This window comes from Rosa chinensis, chromosome 2 (assembly GCF_002994745.2).
Source record: "Rosa chinensis cultivar Old Blush chromosome 2, RchiOBHm-V2, whole genome shotgun sequence".
Classification (NCBI taxonomy): Eukaryota; Viridiplantae; Streptophyta; class Magnoliopsida; order Rosales; family Rosaceae; genus Rosa; species Rosa chinensis.
Window position 1 is genome coordinate 12,847,143 of NC_037089.1, and position 12,508 is coordinate 12,859,650.

The 12,508-nt window shown below is 39.1% G+C and overlaps 2 protein-coding genes across 3 annotated transcripts; both read left to right on the forward strand.

Annotated features, from left to right (window-relative positions):
• The first annotated feature begins 6,569 nt into the window (after window positions 1–6,569).
• LOC112183714 (SUN domain-containing protein 2) lies at window positions 6,570–7,759 on the forward strand. Its single transcript, XM_024322062.1, has 3 exons — window positions 6,570–6,778; window positions 6,865–6,874; window positions 7,163–7,759. Exons 1-3 carry the CDS (start codon window positions 6,570–6,572, stop codon window positions 7,757–7,759), a joined length of 816 nt encoding a protein of 271 aa, XP_024177830.1.
• Window positions 7,760–10,337: 2,578 nt separating this feature from the next.
• LOC112190491 (transmembrane protein 53) lies at window positions 10,338–12,452 on the forward strand. 2 transcript variants are annotated; one of them, XM_024329922.2, is made up of 4 exons: window positions 10,338–11,046; window positions 11,153–11,255; window positions 11,721–11,932; window positions 12,037–12,452. In XM_024329922.2, exons 1-4 carry the CDS (start codon window positions 10,445–10,447, stop codon window positions 12,302–12,304), a joined length of 1,185 nt encoding a protein of 394 aa, XP_024185690.1. In that variant the 5' UTR covers window positions 10,338–10,444; the 3' UTR covers window positions 12,305–12,452. The 2 variants fall into 2 exon arrangements, with proteins under 2 accessions (XP_024185690.1, XP_024185691.1); XM_024329923.2 differs by having other exon boundaries at window positions 10,915–11,050.
• The last annotated feature ends 56 nt before the right edge of the window (window positions 12,453–12,508 follow it).

The window sequence follows — 12,508 nt, forward strand, 5'->3', positions numbered from 1 at the left end:
CGAAATTCATGAAGAAAATCAGAATAATTTCAAGGAAATTCGGCAATTAAATATTAGGGAGGTATTTTAGAGAATTATGATTGGTTGGAACACATCACAAGGCTTACTTGGCATTCTATGATTGGTTGGACCACATCACAAGCTTACTTGGCATCATACCATTGGTTGAAGTGATGTGGAAATTTCTGATTGCTTGGAGAACCCTAGCCGTGCCCCTATATATTCTCCCCTTTTCTCAACGTCAAGGGTTCCTCTCCCCCATACAATTTACACTTTAGAAAAAAATCAGAAAATCTTCTTAGCATAGCCTTGAGTTTCTCCATCCTCTAGTCATCTCCACGAGTTCAAGCAAGGCCAAGGGAGAAGAAGCATAGCTGTGAGCATCCATCATCCATCTCCAACCTTGAAGCTTGCTTTCAAGATTCAAGAGACCACCACATCAATCGTTCATCACCATCCCCATCTCACGGTGTAATCCGATTCTCCTTTGTAACCTTTGCTTTGAATTTCGTTGGTTATGAACTAGTTGACATATGTGTTTGAACAAATATTAATTTCTGGAATTTTTATGATTAATTGAGAATTTTCAGATTCATATTATTGTGATTCGAGAGTTGCTTATGTGGGTTTGTTTAATTAAATTTGAGTTATAGATAACTTTTGTATTTTAATCTTATGTGGTTGCAAACACTTAGGGTTTCGATATAATTGGTGCTAGGTTTAAGAACATGAAATCGACTTTTCGTTTTGTGTAAACTTGAATCAAAGTAGTAAAAGTTTTGTACAAAGATCGAATTTAATTAACGAGGATTGCAATTAGGTGGACTTTTCCATACTAAGTTGTACACTTGAGTTGATAGCCTTTCTCTATGTGTAATGCGTTAAACATGACATGATTGACTAGCTTTCTAGGGTTTGATTGCATGTTTGATAGTATTAATCTAGGTGCTTTCGCTTAGGTTAATTAGCATTGAAAAGTAAAAAATGGGAATTCATTTGCTTTCGAATGTTTCACATGATCAACTCCTTTCTCATGACTTAGATGAACAATATTAGGGTTTGAGTCAATTTTAATCATATGTTTCGATTTTGATCTTTGTTCTCTCATTCCATTCGTATTTTTATGTTTTTGCATTTTAATTGTTTTGTTAACTTAGGATAATTTTCGAAATCAAAAACAAAATCCCCCCTTTTTCGTGTACAATGTTTACAGTTGTGAATATCTTTGTGAATATTATACTTTGTTTTAATTTTAATTGTTTAATTGTTTGACAATGACAGGTGTACCCTCAATCCCCGGAATAGAACGATCCCTATTTGCTTATACTACTAACGATATTTTCAGGGTTAAATTATGCGCTTGCTTTCAGGCGCATCAGGTTGACGGTCCTGGAGATACATCTTCTCGGGTTATCTTGTACTCATGTTACTATATGGTATTCTATACCTGGACTTTCTTGTTGAGGAAGAATCTGAAGAAACTACCTGCTAGGATGGAGTGGATGGCTGGGCTGTGCAGATTGATCTTGCTAGGAGTGCTTATGGCGCTGAATTCATTGGGAATTTCGATGGCAACTGAGAATGTGCTATATCTATTTGTGTATCTTTTTTTTCGTTTTGCAATGGGCATTGTGATCAAGTTTTACTCGGCATGGATCATTCTTGGATTTGCTGAAGAGCGACTTTGCTTGGGAAAAGATCATTTGGATAGGCTGGAAGAGCTGATGGATCAAACACAAGGTAAAATTCTTTAGTTTTGAAAAAACAGATGCATCGTTTATGCTTTCAAAACAGATGCATTGTTTATGCTCATCCCAATTTCCCTTGAACTTTTCAGGTGGTAGATAAGTGGAGCTTTGGGTCCTTGAACTTGTGGTTAGTAGTTAAGTGGAGCTTTGTGATACGCCCAAAATAGACGCTCAATTTAACCCTGCAAGAATGTAGTCGTCAGTAGTAAAGGATAAGCAAGGATCGTTCGATGCCAGAGATTGAGGGTAACAATATTATTCACACAAAAGAAAACAAAACAAAACAAAACTAACACTAAAGAAAACGTCACACACAAAAAGAAAAGAGAAAAAGAAGGAGGGACAGAGAGGAGGATTGCAGAGGTGTTGCAATCCTGAAACACACTAAACTGGGGGTTTTTGGGTTTTTAATGAAAATAAACAGAAAATAAAGTAAAGAAAAACGATTTTGAGTTTAAGGTTTGAAAAGATATGGATGAAGATGTTAGGAACTCGGAAATCCACCACCAAAATATGCTTGAGACAAATTTATCATCCTAGTTTCAATTACTAAGTCGTGAAAAAGGTTTCAATCAAGAACAAACCATGAAGCATGCGTGAGTTCTTATTACTTCCCTAGATTACTTAAGCAAGATGAACGCACCATTACTAAGCCTTTAGAATAAACAATCAAGGTATAGAACGCTATCCTATCAACAATTTATTCTAAGCATTAATCACATATAGAAGTTTGATTGAACAAGTATGCAAAACTAGTGTGGAACGCCTACCTAGCATGCAATCCTTTTTATTTGGTTTCACCTATTGTCCTATAGGTTTTACTACCATTGAAACAAGCATTATTAACCGTTTAGGAGATTAAAATACCTATTTCTAGCCCCACTTACAAGTTCATAATGTTCTATGCACGCATTCATGAACATAAACAAGTAAGAGTTATCTGTAAACCAAAACCAAATAAACAATTTCACAACAAAGCAATCACAAAACTAGGAATCAAAATATTGTCAAAAACATATCTTAGGGGCTTCAAACCTCACCCCTAACAAAAGTAGATTAGCCACACATTGTCTCAAAATTCACAACTAGAAACATATAAGTTTGAATTACAAGAAAATAAAAACCGTAAAGGGCAGAAGATGAGAGCCACGACTTCACTTTTAGGCAGCCTTGAACGCAAGAACCCCCCTCAAGATGGTACACGGCAAGGCTTGATGAAGATGGATGATGGTGTGCACGGTTTTTGCTCTTGGAGGACTTCGGAATTTCAAGATTTTGTGTGCTAGGGTTTATGGCAGGAGATGGCGCTGTAGGGTGGTATTTTTCAACGTTTGCAGAAGCCCTATGTGTATGTGGAGCACCCTCAAGATTCCTTTTCCAATTCTGCTTTGAAAACCTCCCCTAGTTGCTTGAGGATTACTCTGATTGGTGCACAATTAAATGATTTCCAAGCCATAATAATCTTCTAAAAATCTTGAGGAATCCTTATAGGACTCTCCTTCATATTTGCAGAAGCAATAACCTTCCAAAAATGCCCTGGAAATCCGTCCAAAGAAGAATCTCGGCCAAAATGCCCTGTTTTGACTAGGATTCAATTTCTGTCTTTGAAGCTTCCTTCTTGGACAAGGAACGACTTCTTTTTGCCAAGTTTCTGGATGGTTCTTGACTCCCACGTGCTCTATGACATCATATCATCTAGAATGATTAATAACCTTCTGGAAGAACTCCAAGAAAATCGCCGGAAAAGATCTCCCAAAAAGCTTCGTGAAAAGCTGACAGTTTCTGCCTTATCGGGAAGCCTAGTTTGTGCTTGATTTCCTGCTGCCTCGTTGACACTTCTGACCAGTTCTTTGGCTCTTGTTGAATTATAAAATCATTTCTTCAATGATCACTGGCCCTTTCTGCAAAGGTGCATCTGGAAGGATGCAAGAATTGCTCCTAAAAACCGTTCCCAGAAAGCTGATTCTGAAACTGCAGTTTTCTGCTTTGCAGCAACTGTTTTGCACAATGATTTCCGTCATCTTCCCTTGTAATTTCTGGCCAAAATGTTTATCAAACTTAGTCCTCTGCATCAATACTTCATGATACATGGCTCCATTGCTCCCTTTAAGCTCTTATTTCTCTTGAATCACTCCACAAACTACCTAAAAGAAAAACAAAGTTAAAACAGACTTTTTAAAGGAAATAGCTAAGAAAAGTGTAAGGGATTTCACACTATATTTATCACATTTATGCTCCTATCACTTTGATGGTGTAGATTCTGGATTTTGAAGCTTTAGCTCTACTTACCTTTCTCTTTTCATTTGCGTTTTCTTATATGTTATATGTTATGTTTTAGTAAATCTTCAAAGTTAAGTTGTTCATGCCTAAACTTTCCAGGCCACTTATGACTCACTAAGTAATTTCTCACTAAGTATCTATTGATTGAACTCGGATGTATTATATGTCAAGTCATGATCAGCCAGCATAAGTGAACCTATTCTTTCTGATGGTTTTATTATATCACTATGAGATTTATTCAAAGTATCATTCATTAAATTCAGATGTATTGTTATGTCAATCATGATCCCAGATTAGTGAACTCTTCCTTTAAATTGTTTGGTGGTTGTGTTATATTCTTTCGTTAGCATGGTACTTGTGCAGATTGTTATATGATGAAAAAGGGTTTTTGGATATGACCTGATCTCAATGAAATAAATTTTGATACATGGTTAAGTTTTTTACAAGAAGTTTTACATTTTGCTACCATGGTTGTACTCATTTCTATCTGCGATTGATACCTAAATGAAATTCCTTTGAAAGTTAAATTTGATTATTTGTGTTTGATTTCAATCCTTTTGAGATTTAAAGGTGCACAGTTCCTATGAGCGATGTCTTTGGAAAATCAACTGATTTCAGCTTTCACATATTCTACTATATATATTTTGTTCCTTTTTTATTTTTTATTTTTTTAGTCATTGTTCCCGTGTATGTTGTTTTTGAGCCATATTTGGTCCCATTGTTCCTTTCAAAGTTAAAATCGATTATGTGTTTGATTTCAAGATCTTGAGATTTAAATGGGTGCACAGTTCCTATGAGCCAAATCCTTGGAAAATCAAATGATTCAGCTTTCATATATTCCACTAAATTTTAAACCTTTTTTTTTAACCAGTTTGCAAATCATTGTTCCCCTTTGTATGTAGTTTTTGAGCCATGATTTGGTCCTTCAAATTTTTTTTTTTTGCCGATGTTTCCTTCTTTGATCTTCTTTCTTCTTTTTTTAATGAATTTGCAGGTTCATTTTTTTAATGGCCAGAGAGTCGTGATTTGGTCCTTGGAAACGTTTTCTTCACAGTAGAAAATCCGACTGATTTCATGATTTTGTCCTTTGAAATTTTATCTTCAATGATTTTTTTCAACTGGTTTGAATTCACGGTCTTGTTTTGTGTTTAAAATTCAGAGGTTGCCCTGGTTTGCCTGCACTCCAACTGTTGTTTTAGCCCAACTGCTTTGAATTCTTGCAGTCTCTTTAAAATTCACCAAGCAGGTTTGCATGGTTGGCATTCAATTCATCTGTTGTTATCCTGCTGTTAGTGCAACAATTTTGTTAACCAGAGTTTGTATTTTCCCAACGTTCATGATCCTTGTATATTTTTATCCCCATACTACAGCTGACTTGAATTGCTCAACAAAATAATTATCTGAAAGTCTTCAACAATTAGCAGGGTTCTGGTGGTTCGAATCCACCCAGATCTACCCTGAATCACTGATCTATATGGGCTCTTCCTAAAATATGGACCACAACTTCTGGCTAAATGATGAGTTTGACAATTTAAGGTGATGAGCTTATGACACAGCCTCTCATATGGAAGATTTAGTGCATGTCTTCACTTTGCCTGCTGAACACTGGCATTGTAGCATCTTTTAACATTTATAGTGTGCTTTCTAAATCTGCTTTGATAATTTCGGGAGGGTCCTTCGTTTTGGCCGGTAGAAGGGGACCTCAGCGGAACACCACATTGATTCCTGCTTTTCTTTCTTTTCTTTTTTGGGCTTTTCTGAAGCATTGGTGTTTTGTCTTTCATTTGGTTTACGTTTACCGTAGCCTCCGCGTGAGCAACGCAAAATAACGTTGTTAAAATATTGAAGTTGTCGCCTACAGTTTGGGAAGAACAGCTTCCCCTTAAATGCCCTGAATGTTTTAAACTTTGACCGTTTTGAGTCTCGCTGTCTCGGGTTCAGTACTTCTGAATTTACTTTCAGTGTTGTTTTCTAATATTTTCTAAAAAAAAAAAAAAACACTCAAGATGTCGCTTCCGGACTTGTTCTTGTGCTTTCAGCCTTCCACTATTTTTAGTTACCCAGAAGAATTATAATGCAAATAATATCATGAATAATGATCATCTTATGTTATTTGTGTGCTTGTATGCGGTTTAAAAGGCTAGTAATTATAAAACTAGTAGTAATCAATTTCTATACCGATTCATGTTCAAAAGAGTATCTTTAAGTGCTAATTTTTTTATAGTAATAATATTTTGTTATTGTCGCAAATGAATTTTTTTTTTTTTTTTAGTAGAATGATGTCAGTTCTTTATTGAAATTGAAAGATTACAACGATGCGATGTCAAAAGACATAAATAAAGAAAATAAACAAAGTGAAAGAAAAAGATGCAAAAATTGCATCTGAAATACAAATAATTAAAAAGACAAGAGCAGCAATGTCGAAACGCAGCGCTGATTAAACACTACGGATTGCAGCCGTGTAGTGAATTGAGTAGTCAATGGTTTGACTACCCATGCAACCCCAACGCACATATTGACCAAAACCAATTTGGTGCCGGAATGAGGGCACTCTCCCACCTAAAGATTGAAGCCGGTCAAGGGTGTCAGAACATGACCATGTTGGCAGACGATCTTTCACGAACAGATATCATAAACCTGGGTCCCAAATCCAATACCAGTAGTGAGCAGGGGCCCAAAGCCATTCCAAATGTTGAACAACATCCCAACGAACATGGTGGGCCGGAAACCAAGCCCAATAGCGAAATTGGGTTGGAAGCCAAACCCAAATTTGAGAATGGGTCAAATTTTATAATTTTAACATATTTTATCTATTTTTTTATCTTTTATCTTTTAGTTCTAATACGGTAATAGTAATACCAATAAGCTATGTATAAGAACTAAAAGATAAAAGATAAAATTATAAGAGAGCGCAAAGCGCGTTTGATAAAATTATAAAAATCTCCAACTCTTTTTCCTACTAACAGAGATGGCCGTCACCGCTCAAACTAGAAGACCCGCCCATACACCTTATTCCGCTCCCCGCTCTCGCCAAGCCCCAACCGTTAACAAATCGCCTCATTGGCTCGACTTCCTCATTCTCTCTGCCGTCTTGCTCTTTTTCCTTGAGCTGATCGTCGTTGTTGGGCGCATAGCTATTGACAATAGGGTCGAGAAGGCGATTCAGAAGCACGGCAGACGGGCTCGCAAGGGCGGACTACTCCGCGGCTAGCTGGGGTGCTACCGTTGTGGACCATTCTGAGCCTCGTTATGAGAGGGACTGGCCATGGCTTGGTTGGTGGAGTACGTGGTGGAATGGGGTTCACCATAAAGCCATTCATATGTTGAGCCCTAGTTTCGGAGAGCCAGGCCGGTGTTTTCCCTTGAAAGGGAGGAGTGGCTTTGTTGTGGTCAAGCTAAGGGAGCCTATTGTGCCGGAGGCTATTACTATTGAACATGTTTTGGATAGTGTTGTTGATGACAGGTCCGATGCTCCCAAGGATTGCCGTGTCACTGCTTGGTTGCAACATGATCGGTATGATGGCAAGAAGAATGAGTTTGTTTTGGCCGAGTTCAGTTACGACGTTCGGAAGAGCAATGTTCAGACATTTGGTGTGTCGGGATCGGTGGCGAAGGCCCGCGATGAGGCCGTTGTTAACATGGTGGAGTTGCAGTTTGGATCCAACAATGGAAGCCCCGTGTCTACTTGCATATATCGGCTCAGAGTTCATGGCCATAAACCTCGATCGTAGTCCCTCATTCGAATAAGTTTAGCTTCACTGTTTTTTTTTTCTTTCTTTTTCCTGTTGGTTATAGTTCCCTTTTGAACTTTGCCTATTGATAGCTAACTTATTCGGATTTTCTGGTTATGTGTTTAGCCCTCTGATCAACTTTACCATCTTTCATTTATAATCTTTCATAATATCTTTATCATTGATTAGGAATGTGTCAATACTGACCACTACCAAACAAGACTATAATAATATTAACCTGTTGGCATGGCATAGTAGGACAGAAATAAGTTACAGAGGAGACAATTAAAAGCAATTAAATAATGGATCGAATGTTTTTAGTTCATGATAACTGGACATGGCCTAATCAACTAAGCAGTATAACACTATATTAGCGCCACAAGGTAGAAAAAATTCATGAGCTCAGAGTTCTTGGCCATTATATACCTCGTATTCCCTCATGCTATTCACTGTTTTTTTCTGTTTTATTGTTGGTTTTAGTTCCTTTTAAACTGCTTATTGATTGGTAACTTATATGGACTTTCTCTTTATCAATTTTACAATATTTCATTACCTTTCATCATCTCATGATCATTGATTAGGGACGCGTCAATCCTTAACACTATTAACCCATACTACAACAATAATAACGCATGTTTAGAGTAGAACAGGACAAAAACTAAATCATTGTCTAAACGATTAAAAGTACTCAAAACATGTAAATCTTTATTTCTTCCTTTTAGTTTATGGTAATTGGACGTGGCGTAATCAACTAAGCAACTCTTATACTAGCGCGACATGGTACAAAGAATTCATGAGCTTAGATTGGTCTAGGCATACTGTGACAACCCAAAATTTTAATAAATATTTTTAGGATTAAATTCTGCTTACTACCCTGTACTTTCAGGGGTTCGTCAGTTCAGTCCCTATACTTCTAATTTAATCAAAAAAGTCCTCGCACTCTTCAATTTCATCAAATCGATCCATTTCCTCATCATTCCGTCAATTTCCACTGTTTAGGTGCTGATGTGTCCAGACGCCGTCTGATCTGTCAGATTTGTGGGACCTTTCCACATGTAAAATTCCCAAAATGCCCATAGACTATGAGAGTGAAAATGGGGGTTCATCATGATTGCTACCAACTTCCATATCACTCTCACCAAAACCAAACCCACGGACCAAACACGGTTGCTTGGCCAACAATTGCTGCTTCAACACCATCTTCCTCAGCGATTCGTCGCTGTGTTTCTTAACCACCGCCTTCCCATCCTCCACCCAGGTCAGGGTCTATGACGACATGAGGCTGCAGGGGTTATTACTCCGCGCGACGTGTCGTAGATCGAGATGCTGCACCGTCGTCCATTCCATCGGAGATTTCTTTCACCTGCAAATCCAGCACCCGAGATCCTAGTTGTGATCGTGAATCGTTGACTATGGAGAAAAGAATTGGATCAGACAAGGGGTGGAAGGATTTAGATCTTGATTGAATTTGAAGAGAAGAAAATTGGAGTTACCTGAAGAGAAGTGAATTGTTGATCGTCGCTCAACTCTTCGGCTCTCTCTCTCGACCATGTGGCGGACGTCGTCGTCGGAGTTGAAGTGTGGGCGGCACAGGAGCTCGATCCGGAGTCGGGGAGTTAGGGGAGAGATCGGAAATCTTCGACTGGAGCTTGGAGAATGCAATGGTCAGGTCGACGGAGATGATCCGGGTCTAGCCGCCGACGTAGCGGAGCTTCCCAGACGGTGGCCGGGGGTGGAATGCGCCGTTGGAGCTGCAGACGAGCTTGAACTTCTTGGGCTGGGTGTGGTTGGTAATGAGCTTCCGATTTGGATTTGGGAAGAACGAAATTTTGTAGAAGAATGAAATTTTGATTTGGGAAGAGATCTATATCTTTGGTTTTGATTTTCATGTTGGGTTTACATGCATCTTGATTTGAATTTTGTTCAGATTTGGTTTTTCTGCATCTTAGTTGAATCTAGAGGACTCATCTCAACCAAATTGGGTTAATTCGCACACCCAAATACTTAAATTTTCTAGGTTTGCTGTGAGCATGATCTTTGGCCGCGAGGGAGGACATTGATGAGAGGTTGAAGAATGAACCCATACCCTCTCTTGTTTATCAGTCTCTCTCTCATCTTCTTCCGGCCATGTTGATCGGTGGAGGAAGTGAGGAACCATAACTAAGAGCTGAAAAGAAGAAGAGCTCTGAGAAGAAGAAGAAGAAGAGAAGACGGGGTTCTGGGGAATTAGGTGTTCGGGTGGGAAAGGGGAGGGAGATATATTGGAGGGGTAGCTTGGGAATTTTGCATGTGGGAAGGTCCCACAAATCTGACAGATCAAATGGCGTCCGGATACGTCAGCACCTAAACAGTGGAAATTGATGGAATGATGAGGAAATTGATCGATTTGATGAAATTGAAGAGTGCGAGGACTTTTCTGATTAAATTAGAAGTGCAGGGACTGAACTGACGAACCCCTGAAAGTACAGGGTAGTAAGCAGAATTTAATCCATATTTTTATTTACAAATTTGTATACATATATATGTGTTGTTCCTTATATGCACTTGTTTATGAAGAAAGATGAATACCAGTTCACTATTTAGTCCTCATTTCGATCTCGGCGACGTCGTTTTGGCCGATACTGACACTCTTCGTCTACAATTAGGGTAGGTGGCCAACTCCTACTGATTTTCAAAATCAGCGCCATGGAGACTCCACTGAGAATCCTCAGCCTCAACCGCCACCTCAAAACGACGCCGTCCGCTCTTTTCTTCTCCCCCAAATTTCACCCACCTCAAAAACCCTCACTTGCATTTCCCAATTATTTCCGGCTAAACGACGCCGTAAAGAGAACCCCTTTTGCTCTTTCTCACTCCTCCTCTTCCTGGAATCCAAACCCCTTCAAATTCAACCCCTCAATTTCCCAATCTCCATTTCCGATCACCAATTTCAACCACTCCCTGTCGTACCAAAACGACGCCGGTTTCAGATGGAACCGAGCGGTCCACAGCGGCATTGACGGAAATGTGGGATCTTTGGGGGCCCAAAAGCGGGAAGTGACGGTGGTGTTGCTGGGCTGGCTTGGGGGTCAGACCAAGCACCTGAAGAGGTACGTGGAGTGGTACAATTCCCGAGGCTTTCACGCTGTGACGTTTGTTGTGGACGTCAAGGAGGTGCTCTGGTTTGATTTGGGCTACCGGGTTGAGAAGCGGGTCGCGGAGCTGGCCCATGAGCTGGCTTCGTGGGTTGAGGGCGGCGGAGAACGGTGTTTGGTGTTTCACACTTTTAGCAATACGGGTTGGTTTGTGTAGGTACTCTTGATTTTATGTTCTTGCTGTGAAAATTGAGTAATGCTTGATTTTGACAGCAAGGAATGGGTTTTTGAACTTGTTTATGGTTGTTTATTTTTGCAGATATGGTGCAATACTTGAAATTTGGCTGGATAGACCAGACTTGATCAAGAAGATTAAAGGGTGTATTGTTGATTCAGGAGCTGGAGCCCCTTTTGATCCTAAGGTTAATCATATTTTCACGTCGGGTTTTGAAATGTTGATTGATTAGTTACCTTTTAATAGCACAAGTACTGAAACTTTGATGAATATGTCTGTTGCTTAGATTGATTGTTGTGCTTTTGATTGGTTTTGACCTTTCTATCGAGTCGACTTGCTTGCTAGATAACTATCCAATCTGGTAGAAGCTGAAATGAGAGAGAAAGTTAGAATGCAATATGACTCCTGACTATAATGTGTTTCTTGATATGAATTTCTACTGTGACTAATTGAATCTGAGACATGAATTTTAATCAAATTGGCCAACTACAAAGTTCGTATATAGAATTTATTCATCCTCTTATAGTCTGTCTTATGAATATCTATTCAATTTGATTGAATCTATATGGCGCTGATTAAGAAAGTCATTATTGCTTTGCATTAGTGGTACTGTTTGTAGGTTGTAAGATTATAACTTTCTTTGACCTTTTAGGTGTGGGCAGCAGGATTCTCTACTGCGATTATGAAGAAACGCAGCTCTTTAGCAAAACCTGCGGTTGAGACTAAAGAATTAAATGCCTCTGGAGGTGGTGCAGCGAGCTTGTCAAAGGTGCAAGAAGAGGAACCTCCAGCAATTGAAACCATGCTTCTGTTGGTATTAGAGAAGCTGTTCTCACTCATTCTGAAGTTGCCTGATGTGGATAAGTATGTAATCTTATTGCGTCGTAGTTCTGTGAAATATTAACAATCGGCTGTTCCTGAAAATGGACAGAACTTCTCTAACCAGATGTATAATTTTTTTCCTGCAGGAGGTTAACCAAGGTAGTTTCTGTCCTCTCGACAAACCCTCCTCATTGTCCACAGCTTTACCTGTACAGTACGGGTGATAAAGTCGTCCCACACCAGTCCATCGAATCCTTCATCGCAGAGCAAAGGCAGATAGGTAGACCCGTGAAGTCCTTCAATTTCGGCACATCTCCTCACGTCGACCATTACAGGACTTTCCCCAACATATACTCTCAGGAACTTAACAATTTCTTGAAAGAATGCTTGGCTACAACAGTTAAGCAGATGTAAACTTATTCAAATGCAGATTGTGTAGAATAATACTAGTCTGTCCATCACTGCTGGGTGTTGTGGCAATAGGAAGAACCTCTTTCTGTAATTTCACCAAACTCATTTTTGAGGCTATAAATCAGTTCACTTTTTGCAGCAAAAATCACCAACAGTAAATTCCCCGTCTGTTGGGCCAGGATAAAAGCCCAGAAAAGTTTTATATCT